The sequence below is a fragment of the Lytechinus pictus genome, chromosome 1 (assembly GCF_037042905.1).
Source record: "Lytechinus pictus isolate F3 Inbred chromosome 1, Lp3.0, whole genome shotgun sequence".
Lineage (NCBI taxonomy): Eukaryota > Metazoa > Echinodermata > Echinoidea > Temnopleuroida > Toxopneustidae > Lytechinus > Lytechinus pictus.
The window spans coordinates 41163033-41179747 of record NC_087245.1 but is presented as its reverse complement, the minus strand read 5'-3'; the positions used below and the strand labels follow the sequence as shown (position 1 = coordinate 41179747).

Sequence of the window (16715 nt, the reverse complement as noted above, 5' to 3'; positions counted from 1 at the left end):
TTGCCATAATGGCAAAGTTACAACAGTTGCAAATCCTTTATGAAACGGGCCCCAGATGCTCGCCTTGGGTACCGTTTTAGCTAGATAAGCTATTAATTCCATTTGCCCACAGACTCGATGTGCAATGCACTGGAACATGAAGAATCATGCAAGACTTAAGTGTCTCATTAAAGGACATTTTCTTTTTAATGATGTGTTAAATGCAGGAATGTCATACAATTAAGGTGGGGAGACATTTGAAGAATTGGAAATGAGAACAATACTTTTTTGTATATAGGCCGGGTTGAAGGAGAGAATGTGAGGGTAACAGAGAGGGGGGGGGGGGAGGATGGGGGAGGAGTAAGAATAAAAGGTAAGCAGAAAACTGTTTTTAAACAAAACCACATGTATATATCTGCTAAAATAAACACAAATTTCACATTAATAAGTAGCCGATCGTTCAAAAAAGCATCTAGGCAACAAAAAGGTCTGAAAAATGTATCATAGAAATATAATTCATTGTGGCAAAGAACTTGTGACTCAATTGAACATAATGTAACATATACCATAAATCATTTAAATGGTGTTAGTCTCATCCATCAGTAAATAAAGCATCAAGGTTTATAAAAGCAAGCAACCAGAGGACCAAGTGATTTACATCTTATCAGAGGGACAATGAAATGTGTATTAGTGCCCTTCTGCAGGGCTCTAGTGCACTTTGCTTCGAACACTGATCACTAGATCATACGACCCCTTCTCTACCAACTAATACCCCTTTCATAAACCCATCCTCCAATTATCCGCCTAGGAGTAATGCGGATAATTTAATAAAAATTGCATTCACAAACTCCGGAAATAATCTGCACTATTTTTTACAAGCGCCCGACCTGAAAAAGGCGGATAATTGTCATGGCAACTGCACACACCCCCTCCGATGGGGTTGTGTTGGAAAAGGGTGACCTTGTGACCGCACCATGGCAATTATCCGCATTACTTTGGAAATGCGTTCATAAAGTCAAAATCTGGTCCCGATGCCGCTATTATGTGGATAATTGAAGCATCGAAATAATGCGGATAACTCTGGTCCCGCTCCGATTTTACGACTAAATTATGCTGATATTATCTGCATAATTGGGTTTATGAAAGGGGTATAATATGCAAAAATTACACATACACTTGATTGCCAGAAATCCTCTACATATAAACTGAACGTAGGTATAATATGAGGTATGTAAAAACACAAACTAAAATAATGATGTAAAACCAGACATTGAAAATGCATACTGCAACTCCATTTCAATAATACAAGTAGGTTTGTACGTCAAACTTGATTTAATACTCAGGATGCAATACAAATATAGCACAATTTTTTTAAATAACAGATTACTCGATTGTTCCCACTTATACCAAATTAAAATTGTATTACATCAAAAATTGAATCAATGTCAGCTCAACAACTTTCACCAATAAACATATTTTTGTACTATGCACATAGGATTCATTGAAATATATGAGAAATTTTATGTCGTGCTTCGGGCTTGCTGTTCAAAATTCTTAGCAGTATTAGAAAAGGAAAGTCCAAAGACCTTTCCATCAAGAGTAAATATCATCCTTTCTCACAGGAATATTATAGTAATCCTAAATGTTTTCCTTATACATTGTATTTATGTAATGTTTGTGATTATAATCATGTCCCTTGTTTAACATAACACCTTGACCCTCTTAAGTGATTATTCATCAGAAAAAATAATACAATGTAATAAAGACTATTATGCCCATGCACTGCAATATTAAACAATGCTATATGATATGATTTACATAGGTTCTGTAGATTTGAATCAATCAGTGATATGTCATCATGACTATAGCTGCAACGATTGCTTTGGTTATACACTGCAAAAACTCTGGTGTTGATTTAACACCAGCCCGGAATCTGTATATGTCCACACCAGAGAAGTGTTAAACAACAGTGACCAGTTTTGTTTTGGTTTAACACCCGATAGGTGTTTATACAACACCAATTAGTATTAAAACAGCATCGGTTTTATTCCAAACTGGCGTTGTTTCAATACTTCTCTGGTGTGGACATATATAGATTCTGGGCTGGTGTTAAATCAACACCAGAGTTTTTGCAGTGTATATTTTGAGTTTGACATCGCCTCAGTGAAAATAACTGTGTTGTGTTGTATTTCAGACCGACGGCGGTATATTCGCTGAGGTGACGTCACTCACTGCCTATAAGTTGCATATTTTATTCTTGATGTATGCACTAGTGTGAATGTATAGATTGCATGAAGCATGTGCTAGCTGCGTTTTTCTATTATGATGTAGACGAATCAGAGCTGCAGCAAACGTTGCGAGTATATCGTGAAGCCAATGCAGACTCTGACGGTGAATCTACATAGACTATAAAATACAACAGATATTCCCTGGTCTATATGTTTAATGAATAACATTTTAACTGTCCTAAGCTATTCTCCCCTTGGGGAATATTTTCCCTCATCGTAGTGCGCTTTGGGCAAAATATTATCCCTCGGGGAAAAATAAAGCTGTCTGGGAAATAAATGATATATTCCAATTCTCGGTAGGCAAAATCTGTACAATCTCCACCATTCAGTGTTTGATTAATTTGCAAATTCTAAATGGCCAAAGCTATTGCAACATACATCGTACATAAATGGCACATTTAATGTATAAACAAAATGCACGTATTGTCTTCATAGGATTAGCAGCTTACACACAATTACCTTGCTTATAGATTCCAATTGCATATTCAAATGACTCTCTATATACAAATAATGCAATCAATCAGTGGCAAACTTACTCCAATCCATAAGTTGTTCATAAATAGAATGTAATCATAGTATTCTCAATAAATCTTACCATTTAGATATCATTAGATTTATCGTAATCACTAAAAGCTTTTAGAGTAGATTATACAAAGAAATGTCAGAAGGAGAAAAAAAAAAAAGTCGATGACAGAGAATGTGGGGGAGAATACATAGGATTGTTGCGTCGGTGCAAGAACGTCCTTAGCAAAACATTTTCGCGCACCTCACGCAATGCACCGATGGGTGCCGCTAAGGGCACTTTTGTATACATGTGATGCGCGAAAGTGGTGTTAAGGGCATTCTCACACCGACCCAACAACATAGAGGTTGGGAAAATGAGGGAGAGGGGTAGGGAGGGGGAAGAGAGGGAGGGGGAAGAGAAGAGGGAGGTGAGAGAGGGAAGGGAAAGGAGAAGGGAAGAGGGAAAGGAGAGGAGGCGGAGACAGGGAGAGACGAAAGAGAGTGGGGAGAGAGAGCAAGAGATTTTGGGAAAAAAAAACAAATATCAATTACATGTAATACCATGTCATCTGATGAGCCCTTGAATCTGACCCCTCTGTTGGAAGGTCAAAGGCCAATTTTCAGTGCCGACAACCATGGTCTTCGTCAGCACTTCATACGCAGCCCTGAAGTGGGGATTGAAAAATACAGTGATGCATGCCGGAAAGAAGAACGCCATGGAAAAGTTCTTGACTAACGACCTCAGCAAAGCTCTATGGCATTGGAAAGAACACATAAGAAAAGTTTACAACTAAATATGGTTGCATTTCAGAACACAGGATCACACACTGAAGATCCAAAATAATGACATTCCTTTACATTGTACATGTATGGTCACAAAATTATTTCAAGCCTCTATGTACTGAGAAAGAAATGGGAAATAGAGTTAAAACAAAAGGCTTTACTTTTGGCTTAAAACATTATTCGACAAAATACTTGCTCAATATCATGAAGTAAAGAAATTGCAAATAGATCACTCCTGAATAAGTATCCCCCCCAAAAAAAATTGACAAGCAAAAAAAAAAAAAAAAAAAAAAAAAATGGAGAAGTTATGGACCCATGTTTAAGCCAGTATCTAAAAATTTGGGCCATGGACCCATGTTTAAGGCCAGTATCTAAAAATTGGGGCCATGTTTAGGGACTTTCCAGCATAAAACCATACCCCATGTTCAGGGACTTCTTCCAAAAAAGTGACCCATTCCAGCGGCACATCCCTGTATGCCTAATTTCGTGAGTACCCCCCCCAGACAACTTAGAAACATAATACATTTGTCACCTTTCAGGTCGGATGAATATAAAAATTTGCATAATTCTTTGGACCTGTTCCTGAAGATGACCCCTTCTCCCCTCGCCCTCAGGCTTGACCAATGGTCATTACTCACTGTGTAAAACCAACACTGTCAGGTAAGGTGACCTGGACCCGTCCTGGACCTGCTGACTGGACCTGCTCCAGCGAGATAACCCTCAATCGCATGAAGAACTTGCCTGGTGTAGCACCACCGAGAATCCGATTGACGCTGCTGCATAAAAAGAAGGTCTGTCGAAAAAATGAATGAGAGAAAAAAAAGACATTTTATGATGGAACTTTCATTCGAAGTTAGTTCATTATCACAAGAACAGGATATTTTCAGTTATATAATGATCCCAAAATGTAATCGCATGACCATTCTTCCAAAGAAATTTGATATTGTGATTGACTAAGCAACTACACCCATCAGTGATTTTTTGTTAGAATCCAGAGAGCCATGTCATAAAGCTGTTCGTAAGTTAAGAGCGTCTTGAAGAACGACTGGTAAACTTTTCTTATGCGCTAAACCATCACCAATGAATAAACCATTCACCGCAAGAAAGGATCACCAGTCGTTCTTAAAGTCGCTCTTAACTTACAACAGCTTTATGAAAACCAGGACTAAGTTACTAATTTTCTTTAAACAAAATAGTTATCTTTTAGAAGAAATTGAGCCAAAATATTTTTGGTCACCTACGGAATACAGTATACGTCTACTTCACCTCATAAATGCAGACAATGATTCTATAGATGAAGGCAAAGAGAAGCATCTGCTGAAGTTCTTCCAACGATGTGTCCTCTTCAATTTCTTCAACCAAGAATCGCATCATGAAACCTGTGGTATCACTGCTGGGAGTAAGAAAATAAAAAGCTTTCATAAATGATTGAATTTTAAATTTTAAGATTTAATTGATTGCATTTTCATTTTTTAGATTCCTGTCTATAACTGGGCAAAAAAATTTCATAAAAAATTAAAGTATACCACAATGATTATCATTTTTATACTTTTGTTATTTATATGTTTATCATAACTATCATAATTATTATCATCACTGTTACTAAAATTATCACTACAATCAATTATTATCATTCTCATCATTGTTACTTGTTACTATCAATTTCTATTATTATCATTTATCTTTATTTTTAGGCATGAGTCATATTTTCTTTCTACCATAGCTCGCCATAAATTTTTGGTAGAGACTGGTGGACCAGCAAAAAACAAGTGTCACCAAAGACTGAAAATTTGCAAATCTAAGAACTATATTTCTTTATCTAGGCCCTACATATCAAAACTTTCACAGGATATTCAATTTCAACCAATTAGAACTATATTTCTGAGCTGGAATTCTCAATTTTCTTGCTTGAAGTTGTTGGCCCATAATGTATGATATAATTGCATTGCCTGGCCATATTCGTTTTTGTGTGTTTGAAACTTATCGTACTTCGATGGACAACTGGGGTTAAACTTAAAGTGACATCTTGGAGCCAGAAGCGAAGAATGGTAGTTAGCTTTATTTTTTAAACACATATAGCAGCCCGAATGCAACAGTATAGCGTTATGGGCCAATATCAAATTCAAGCAAGAAAAAAAGTTTCTAAGTCCAGAATGGTAACATCCATGGTCCCACTCAATAATCTTGTATTAAACTCTGAGGAAATTTAGTTAAAACTTGTTAAAAGTATTGTGAATTTCTTAGGCACTCTGTTATTTCATTGGTCGATATGTCTACAGGAAATGACGCCAGTGAACTCAGCATTGGGCAGGCACTGGTGGACACCTCGGTTCGACTCTGCCCTAATCAATCAAAAACACCATAAAAATTAGTTTTTTAAACTTTGATGCAGATAATATTTTATAATACAGTAATTCTGTTTATGATAACTCCCGTAGGAACTCGGCAGCACAGCGTTTTTTGCCGGTAAATGCCAAGCTAGTAATGACCAATTACCTAGAAAGCATATTACGTCTAGTTAATCAGTCATATTTGCCGACCTTATAGACAACAGATATTACTCTTGGGTCTTTTTATCAAAGTGGAGACAATTGCAGAGTGGGGATTAGGACTCACAACCTTGCGATTATAAGTCCAGTGATCTATTCAAACCACTGGACCACACGACCATGGATTAACACATTTAATTCTGTCATATGTCAAGAGTATTTTTTTCCTACAAATCACATGAAAAACATACATTGTTCCTTTTTTGATAATTTGCCATATCCCTAAGGCAACCAAGTTGGGCAGAGGCATAAAAGTAACCAATAATTTCAAAGTGTCAATAAATCCTGCTCATTCAAAGCACTAAAGTTTATAAGATGTGTCTAATTAAAGTCTATTATATTGCCTTGAAAGTTGAATTAGTGATAACAATTTGTGAAATTTATATTTACGCTTTGATACAATGTATATTTTTGTTTTTTAACAATATATTTCCTTGAATTATCAAAAGTAATTATTTTCCATCCATGTGACTTCATGTACATGTATGTACATGTACTTTTTTTTTTCATTTAATATTTATATCCTTTTAAGTTGCAAACATTTTTCAGCCTTTGGCCGTTACGCCAAAAAATGTTTAAAATTAAAATGAACTGATTCTAACCTGATTCCAAGGTAGTCGATGATGATCAACATCAAGCCTAACTTTGCAGAGAAAAGGAGGAAGAAGTCAATCACCTCTGCAAAGACACGCCGATATATTGATGGCACTGAAAAGTCTAAGACTGCAAAGAAATCAAAGAATAGGTTTACAACTTTAATAGAAATTTGCCTACGATGCTTTGGTACAGGTTTACTACTGTTGATTATTACCCGTATCAGACATCTGAGCTTGTTATTTACAAAACCGTATTGCCCTAGATTTTCTGAATATCGGGAAAGGATAGGTATACTGTTTCTATTTTGCGCAGTCTCTATGCATGCGTGTATTGAGTTTGCATGCAGAGACAACACAAAATGTACCTTCGTATTTTCCCTGGTCTCACATCCAGGCATTTGAGGATGCGTAGAAAGAGATACGCTTCACAATGATCCGCGCAGCAACAAAATACGTCATAATAAAGACAACACTGGATTCGGGCATTGGATGTGTCTCTGGGGACGCAATCTTATAATTACAAGTACGTCATAATGGTAAAGTGCAGAGCCTGGCCCCTGATATAAACATGACACAAAAGAACCATATTCTTGAAAGAAACAGAGCTCCATTTTCAGGATTTTTGCTCTAGATGTCTGATATAGATGATAATAAAAATATTGACTGTCTCTTTTTTCGGGGAACATAAAATATATTGCCATTAAAAGAGCCATATTGCCCTCGTCTAAAGACTCGGGCCAATATGATTTTTTTTGTGGGCAATATATTTGATGTTCCCCTCAAGGCCAGTCAATATCATATACATGTAATTATTTACTTAACTATTAATAATAATAGTATGATTAGTATCATTTTTCATTCAAATCATACAGTAGTGACCATGTCTGTTATATCATTTTTCATTGACTGATACTTGAAAATTGGAATACATGTTATATGTAAACATTTAGTTTTATCTCATATCCTGCAATTTTCACCCCATTCCCACAATCCATCTTTTAATGGAGAAAAAGGAAATTAACATAATGCCAGCCTTTTTCAGTAATTCAGACTCCTAAAATATCAGAACTTTATTTTAGAATCATATCTTTCACAGTTCACACACATATACATGTATACGATGCACGGCCCTTCGGGGGCCATGCACCAGGTGAGGGTCCAGATGCAGGGATGATTACTTAGAAGGTTCTGTCAATAGCCCTCTTGAATGTGTTTGTTTTATCTGAAAATGAATTCAATTTTCAAGAATAAAATGAATTATCTTTAAAATTCAGATCAGATCAAATATCTCTTTTGATATTCTCAACCCTACCCACTTTTTTTGTAAATTTGAGGAATAGGTCTAGATCCACAGCTGGGTTTATTTTAATAGTAGAAGACTACTCCTTTTTTTAAATAAAATTTAAGAATTGGATGCAGGGCCAGGGATTAGATTTATGAAGATCGAAAGTCTAAACCTACATCTTCATAAATTTAAACTAAGATCTAACTCAGAATCTTATCTAGAATACAATTCAAATTATGTTCAATAAATATCAAGATCTTGATTTTCTTGATGTCTGAGAATGAAAATTGAGATGCAGTAAAAAAAAAAAAATTGTGGACCTGGGGCCCAGAGGATCTGGGGGCCGTTTCACAAAGCTGTTCATAAGTTAAGAGTGACTTTAAGAACAGTTGGTGATCCTTTCTTGCGGTAGATGTAAATGACATTTACGATTATCTGATTATTATTTAGCATGTAAGAAAGGACCACCAATCGTTCTTAAATTAAAGTCACTCTTATTAAGACTTTAATGGCACTACTAATGATGTGACACGTTTCCATGGCACCTCTCAGTCTCAGAGGCTCACACAGTCTAGGTCAGTATACAGACTTTGAAATGCATATTTTAGCCACTAGCCTATGCAGTATAGCATATAGGGATGGACCAATATCCTACATGCATTTTTCAGCACATTTTATGGAGTATTCTTCTTCTTCTTCTTCTCTATAAGTACAGGCCTCCGTCTGGCGTATTGACTATTGTACTGTATTTAAGCCTTATTTTTCACTATTTATAAAATTTTGAGGTAAGTTTTGGGCAATGTCTGTCAGGGATGTGTGTGTTAATGCTAATAAACTAGGTACCGATAGTAGATCTATAGACATGAGTTAGAAATTATGTTTAGTTTTTTAATTGTTTTTAAATTTAATTAGGCCCTAGCCTAGGAAAAAATAGATCTAACATTAAGTGATTAACAACGTTAGATCAATCATCTAGATCTATATAGCTACCTGCAATCTGAGGAATATTGTTTCCAGCCTGGGTTACATTCTGCTGATTTTGGACACCGTGGGCTGCTCGTATATCATTTTGTATCTGTTGATTTTGTCCATGAATTTGACCTCCCAACTGTTGTTGCTGTCTAGCATTGTTAAGCGGTTGCTCGCGCGTCACTCCGCCAGAGGTCTGGCTGGCTGTCGTTCCCGTTCCCGCTGACTGTTGTTGGAGAAATGAAGCAAATGTCATGTATGGCATCATTAACATCATATGTTGTTGCATATACATATGCGATCTGTACATAAAAATCCACCTCCTGAGTCTTTCATAGTACTCTGCCATCGAGCTACACCGGTGATGTTGTAAAAACTCATGATTTTCTCCGGGAATCTGATCTTGTTCTTGTTGAGATTGAGAAGAAGACGAGGCTGAGCCTGACGAAATGGGATTTTCCGTTGCAGCTGCAGACGAATTTCTCTTACGAACGCTTGCAGTCGGTATTTCTTCTGCCATTTTCTTAAAATAATGGATTCCGCCAGACCACAGCTGACTGTTCAATGATTCAAGCTGCTGAAAATACAAGAAATTTCGTATGTTTTGTTAATTTTTTGACGAAAGTCAAAGAATGTTGTCATCCGTTTCTGGAAATTTACTGCAGCTGATATCAATACCGGTTATTTGATCGGCGCCGGATATATACCGTATACCGGTACGTGATCCGATGGTGGGCGTGGCATTTTGGGGAGGGTCCAAAGACCGCCAAAGACCTCCTCTTTCTCATTACGTCATAATTTATCACTGTTGTGCATATTGTTTTGTGAAATATTAGTAAATTTGAACCTACACATCCAATTTTGAAAAAATTGTTCTATTATTATACATGTAGTCCTCTTTTTCTCTTTTTATTCATCACTTAAACGTTTTGTTGGGGTTGACCAATTCCTAATAAAGGAGTTTGACTCCTATTTCATTTCCACTTGCTAAAGCAAACAGGCTATAGACCCACATGACTTCATTGTGGTTAGACCGAGTAAAGAATAAGATTAGCCCTAGGATGCCTAGTGTGAATCAGAAAAATAAAATAAGGATCAAAAGTTTTTTTGTTTTTTTTTGCAATTATGGAACTTTCAAGTGATAAAAAAATAAAAATACTGAACCTTTCTCCATTATCACTTCCCAATAAACTATTTTTTTTAATTGTAATTTACTGTTTTTATTCCAGTTTATATAGCCTATAAAGCTGTTATATATATCAGGGTTCCCAGCTTTTCAAGAAAACTAAATTCCCTGATGAAGTCTAAAAATTTCAGACCCTGATAATTATTTAAACCCATCCTGGCAGTTTCGTATGTTTTCTAAGTTGTTGCAGTGAATTACATTTATTTTCAGTCTAAAAACAATAATGTAAAACTAATTAGTACCACCATAACAGTCATTCAATTATGTTGTTTTGATAAGCAACAAAATATAACAGAGTCTGACTGACTGCCAAGCTTTCGACTTTTGGGCTGATCAAAATTCCCTGATTTTCTCTCATTTGAGGCATTTCCCCTGATTTTAAGAATTAAAAAAAAATCAAATTCCCTGATTTTTCCCTGATTGGAAAAAAGTTAAATAATTTTCCCTGATCGGGCTGGAGGTTTATTTCCAATTCGTCTACCAATTTGTCCAACTGCCAACTCATCATTTGGCCTACCAGAGGTCATGATAAAAAATTGTACATTCTGAGGTCAGTAACTGAGAAACGTAAGAATTCTTTTTACATAAGAATGAGGAAACCTTGGAATAGCCTAAGTAATGAATTAGTAAATGCACCCAGTGTCCACAGCTCCGAGAATGAACTGGATAAGTATTGGAGATGTGAACCTGTGAAGTACAAGTTTGATGCTGACCCACCAGAACATGATCCAGCCAACCTAAAGATGGAGACAGAATTTGGAGCTGAATATAGAGTCTTAGACTGCGGTCATAAGCATCCATAGGTACCCATAGGTATCAGATCGTCCACTCTAATAACCAGTTGGTCCAATAGCCAATTAGTCCATATACCATGTGGTCTAATTAAACTAAAGTGTTAATTGTGCAAAATGAATGGAAAGAAAATGAGTGTTAGACCAACTGGTTGTTAGACAAAATGTTGATGGACGGAATGGCGTTAGGCTAAATGAATATAGACCATGTGGTGAGTGGACAAGTTGGCAGTGGACGAATTGGCAATTTACCGGGCTGGGAATCGTGATATATACATACTCTTTTATGTTAAAAATTGTATAATTTATATTGAAAAAAAAAATACTGCTCCTATGTGCCTTCTTTTTAAAAATGTTAACTAATTAATCCGGACTGGCTTCCTTCCTATAAATCAAGTATCAAATTTTAGCACTCTTTTTTTGCAATGGCAGAAAAGGGTCTCAGTTTTCTATCTATTTTTTTTTGTGGGGGCAGGGGGTGCAACCTTATATCTCTTTCTCCCTCACATCATTCCTTTTCCCTTGCTGTAGCTTGTTTGTGGTCTTTATTATGGTTGTTCCACGTTATATGTTTGTCATTTTGCCTCCGACGAAGATTCTGCTAGGATCGAAAGCTTATAGGCCCCTTTTTGACTTTCTAATTTACTCCATTGGCTCTCTTTTATTAGATAAGCAGTTTTCAGCAGCTTCTTTTTGCCCTTTAAATTATGTCTGGAGCTCTCTTTTCATTGTCAATTTTCAAATAATTGCACACAACATTCATGCCTCACTGGGCCTATCATATTTTTGGTAATATCAATTTCCTGTTCTAACCTTTCATCTCACTCCTTGCTGGCTTCTCATCAATCACATTTCCTTCCACAAATTTCATTACTACTTGGTCTACAAGAGTTGGTCTAATTTTTGACATAATTAATGTTCAGAAAATAAATATCATGTCACCCTTTTTTTTTTCCTTCTCTCTTTTCCAATATTTTTCTCGTTGTGAAACTTTTTGTGGGTCCATGCCCCACCTCATCTGTATGTTAGTGGTCTAAATGACATTCAGACATTTTGGACTTATTTCATCGTACTTCCCTTAGTTTTCATATTGAATAAAGGTGATATAGAAAACATAGGCAAAGTGGACTTAAACTACTAAAGTAAGTGGATATTAGACAAACTGGGAATATCCAATAACTAGAAATTAAACATATTAGTAAATTTGCTGTATGGCAAATAGACGAACTGGTCATTGATAAACCATGGGATTAGAGTTGGGCCAATTGGGAAGAGAACAAATTAATGGTAAATGGATGAAGAGATTGTAGACTAAGATATAATTTTAACCAACAAAATGACCTCTTCATTCAATTTATTCCTTTCGCTTTTTCTCTTTCCACCGCACGGATCTACTACTCCATTTTGAAACATACAATAATCACAATGAGGAACAGAAATCTCAATGAATACATATTTTTACTGACATTGTGCACAGGGAACAAAATAACATCATAATTACATTTAAATCAAAGACGGAAAGGATGACTGCAAGCTAGTCAAAGGGTATTACATTATGGCTTCTACATGACACTTGTAGTATAATTTCAAATTATCCATGAATATTTCCATAAATTTACCTTCATTTGTAAAACAAAATGTCATTTTCAAGAATATGTGAAAAATAGAGGGGTAGATAAAAATAATTCTGAATCATGATTTTGAAAAAATGCACATCAACCAAAATAGTTGTACTGTACATTTTTTTTTCGGTAAAAAAAAATCCCTTTGTATCTGATCAATGTTTCCCATGCACGACTGAATATTATTTATAAGAAAATCCCCTTGAGTTACTAAAAATATATATTGATAAAATGAGATGTGACATGTTATTCAAGAAAAACAATCAAGTTCATCTGTGTAATTGTAACCATCTGCCTCAAAATCTGTAAGCCAAAAAGAAATTTGAGATTTTTATGAAGTTTGAGGAAGCAGATCCTGAGCACTAAAATGATACATAACTTGGAAAAATTTGATCAACAATATCCCACACAAGTGCTTGATTCAACGTAGAATTTTTGTGAAGAATGCCTTGTTTAGATTATATTTGGATAACTCGAATTACACATTGTCTCTTTCGATATCAAAATTTGGGTTTCAACTCCAGTGATATTGCTAGAGATAAAATTGCATTTAAGGCTTTGTGATTGTGTTGACAAGATCTCAATATGCAAGTCAATATTTTAATAATAACTTTTTTTTTTCATTCTACCTATAATTATTTATGAATATAATGCACAAACACACAATATTCAAACAATATTGAACATAAATGCACTAAACATTTAGGTAGTAAGACAAAAGAACAAATGCAATCTTTGTTTTTAGGTTCTGCCTTATTAAAAGTATTTAGTATATTACTGTTATTACATCTACAATACAAGTTCTTCAACCCCGAAAGAGTGAGAAATTTCTTAGAGGTTTCCTTTCCAACAATTTCAAAAGGTAATCTCATATATCTTTGATCTGCAAGAAAGCTTATCCAACACCTAGGTTCTAATTGTCAGGCCTAAATACAAGGTTCTTGCCTCATCCTTTCAGAGAGGCAGTATACAACTCCCTAATACTCCCTCACTTAGAATACTGTTGGGATCCTCATCTTATCGCAGGTAATCAAAACTTTGTTTTGAAAGGATCCAAAGACAAGCAGCTCTCTACATCCCAGCTGATTACCGAAGAACAAACTGTAACCAGCATGATCGACCCGGGAAGGGGTCAAATATATTGCTGTACACACGCATGACCAAAAAACGCGTGTAAAGGAGTGTTTTTTCTGTTTTGGACGCGGGCCGCGCGTGCACCCGTTAAGGGTATCAAAAACACTGATTTTCAAAAAAAGGGGTAGTTTTGAAAGGCTGGTCAATGGTCAATCACAGGGTCAAACGTATTTAGTGTTTTTTTTTCAAAAGCTTTTTTTTTTAAGACTAGCCAAACGTGTTTAGGGTATGTTTTTTTCCCCAAGCTTTTTCCTCGGGGTCATGATCTTGCAACAACTTGTTTAGGGGCCAAAATGTGGAAATAAAGCCCGCAAAAAACTTGTTTAGGGGGTTATTTTGCACACAGAGAAAAAACTTGTTTAGGGGGTGTTTGGAAATAATTTGGCCACGTGTGTGTACAGCAATACATTTGACTGCCCCCCCCCCCCGGATGATTGACCACACAGTTGATGTGGCCTAGCCTCTCTTCAAACACATTACAAGCAGACTCAGTATTTTGTGTAGGATGGTGAATGACCTCATTGAAATACCCCAAGACAAATTCTTCTTTTCGAGCACCTCTGTCACTAGAAAAATCATGCCTTCAGACATACCGTCCAAAAGTTTGCCTATGCCCAATGATCTGAAAGCAAGTAGTTATACCAAGTTTCACTTGGCAGATTCTGGAATCTCCTGTTCGAAAATATTTAGATAATGCCCCTCAGTCCTCATAACTTGCACACAAATTAACTTTCATCTTCAAAATAAGACTGCAGAACCCTTTAAAGATTACAACTTAAGAATAACGATGGTAATTATAATAATAAGAAGCAAAGATGAGATGAAACTAATGCTACATATATAAGCAATAAGTATAAATATAAGTAATAAGTATAAGTTCATAAAAATAAATATTAGTTCCTTCATGTATTAAACTTTCTCTACATTTCAATTCAGCCTATTTGGTATATATATAGCGTATGACATTATCGTTACACAGCAAAGTGAAAAAAAAAAACCACTGGATAATAACCACACGACAAATAGACTCTATGCTTTATTACGAACATGCAAGGTGACTGGATACAAGTACATATAATACACTATTAAATCCAAGGTGAACATTCAGCCTATCAATGTGGTCACAAAAAGACCTGCCGAACAAACAAAAAAGTGGTAAAAATATTGACATTATACAATTGTAGCTGAATAAAAATATGACCAGCATATATCCTTGTTTTAAATAAGTTTTTGTTCACCAATTCAACTGTATATAATGATATTTTTCCTAGGATAAAAAGCCTCTGTCTTCATTTTGTAAAAAGGCTGGAAAGTACCTGATCCTTAAATAAATCATCAAATCAATTAAATAAGTCTTTTAATTTTTTTTTTACTAGAGTTAATCTTCAAATATTGCACAAGTACTAGAAGTTTTATTAGAAAGTAATTCATAAGGTAACAAGTGGAATGCCTCTGGCCGTCTCACCTGCATCACGCGATTCAATATAGCAGCAGTGCTGATTTTGAAAACTACTATAACTCGCACAAGATGTTTAGTGATACTTGGTTACTCTTTATTTCCACGTTTTATGAACTAGACCAATACACTTATAGAGATATGATGGCAATTCAACAAATACCCCCAACGTGGCCAAAGTTCTTTGACCTTACATGACCTTTGACCTTGATCATGTGACCTGAAACTCGCACAGGATGTTCAGTGATACTTGATTACTATTATGTCCAAGTTTTATGAACTAGACCAACACACTTTCAAATTTATGGCTGTAATTCAACAAATACCCCAATTTGGCCAAAGTTCATTGACCCTAAATGACCTTTGACCTTGATCATGTGACCTGAAACTTGCACAGGATGTTTAGTAATACTTGATTACTATTATGTCCAAGTTTCATGAATCAGATCCATAAACTTTCAAAGTTATGATGGTAATTCAACAGATACCCCCAATTCGGCCAAAGTTCATTGACCCTAAATGACCTTTGACCTTGGTCATGTGATGTGAAACTCATGTAGTATGTTCAGTGATACTTGATTAACCTTATGTATAAGTTTCATGAACTAGGTCCATATATTTTCTAAGTTATGATGACATTTCAAAAACTTAACCTTAGGTTAAGATTTTGATGTTGATTCCCCCAACATGGTCTAAGTTCATTGACCCTAAATGACCTTTGACCTTGGTCATGTGACATGAAACTCAGGCAGGATGTTCAGTAATACTTGATTAACCTTATGGCCAAGTTTCATGAACTAGGTCCATATACTTTCTAAGTTATGCTGTCATTTCAAAAACTTAACCTCAGGTTAAGATTTGGTGTTGACGCCGCCGCCGCCGTCGCCGCCGCCGTCATAAAAGCGGCGCCTATAGTCTCACTCTGCTATGCAGGTGAGACAAAAATTAATGTTTTATCACAGCCTCAAAACAGAATCATCTCTTGATAATACATACAAGTATGCAGCATAACAATACTATCTCAGTCAGCTTTTGCTGGCTCCCGTAAACAAGAATAATAATCATTTTTATTCTTAAGTATTTTTTGTGAATTGAAGACTGTAAATGTATGAATGGTAGATAAAATTATATATGATATCAATGAATACATATTGCACCAAGTAGTAAATAAAACAGTTTTTTTTTCAAATAAATAAACTTCTCTCTATTAATTTTTTTTCTACAAGATGTATTACTTCTTGTAATTTCCCCAAATGCTTAGAGTCAATTCAATGATGTCTGCGTAACAAATCATGACAGGGGAAATGAAATATAATCAAAGTCCAGATGACCAAGGCCCTGCAGTCTAGGACCATGGCACATTTTCCAACCAAAATGAACGTACATGTTTATAAAGCAGCAAACTACTCCCTTTGTATTGTAAAAAATTAGCAAACTTTGATAGGAAACTTGCCCAAGCCTTCAATCCATATCCATCGATCACTTTATTTCAATTGGCTTTAATTTGGTGTCTCCAGATACCACTCTTGGAATACATCATGATTCATGAAATTATGAACTTATATCATAGTCA

At 35.6% G+C, this 16715-nt stretch overlaps 1 protein-coding gene across 2 annotated transcripts; it reads right to left on the bottom strand.

Annotated features, from left to right (window-relative positions):
* Positions 1 to 162: 162 nt before the first annotated feature.
* LOC129253714 (uncharacterized) lies at positions 163 to 9654 on the bottom strand. 2 transcript variants are annotated; one of them, XM_054892143.2, is made up of 5 exons: positions 8975 to 9654; positions 6706 to 6826; positions 4821 to 4944; positions 4193 to 4347; positions 163 to 3523 (listed from the first exon to the last, which is right to left on the bottom strand). In XM_054892143.2, exons 1-5 carry the CDS (start codon positions 9471 to 9473, stop codon positions 3337 to 3339), a joined length of 1086 nt encoding a protein of 361 aa, XP_054748118.2. In that variant the 5' UTR covers positions 9474 to 9654; the 3' UTR covers positions 163 to 3336. The 2 variants fall into 2 exon arrangements, with proteins under 2 accessions (XP_054748118.2, XP_054748111.2); XM_054892136.2 differs by having other exon boundaries at positions 4821 to 4947; positions 8975 to 9629.
* Positions 9655 to 16715: the final 7061 nt, after the last annotated feature.

Bases quoted from the DNA above. Each gene is read 5' to 3' on its own strand.
- LOC129253714 (XM_054892136.2), bottom strand. From the start codon at position 9,473: ATGGCAGAAGAAATACCGACTGCAAGCGTTCGTAAGAGAAATTCGTCT. The intron at 6,827-8,974 runs GTAGCTATATAG...ATTTCTTTGCAG, and splicing joins CAATATTCCTCAGATTGCAG to TCTTAGACTTTTCAGTGCCA. The intron at 4,348-4,820 runs GTGAAGTAGACG...TTTTTTCGACAG, and splicing joins TCATTGTCTGCATTTATGAG to ACCTTCTTTTTATGCAGCAG.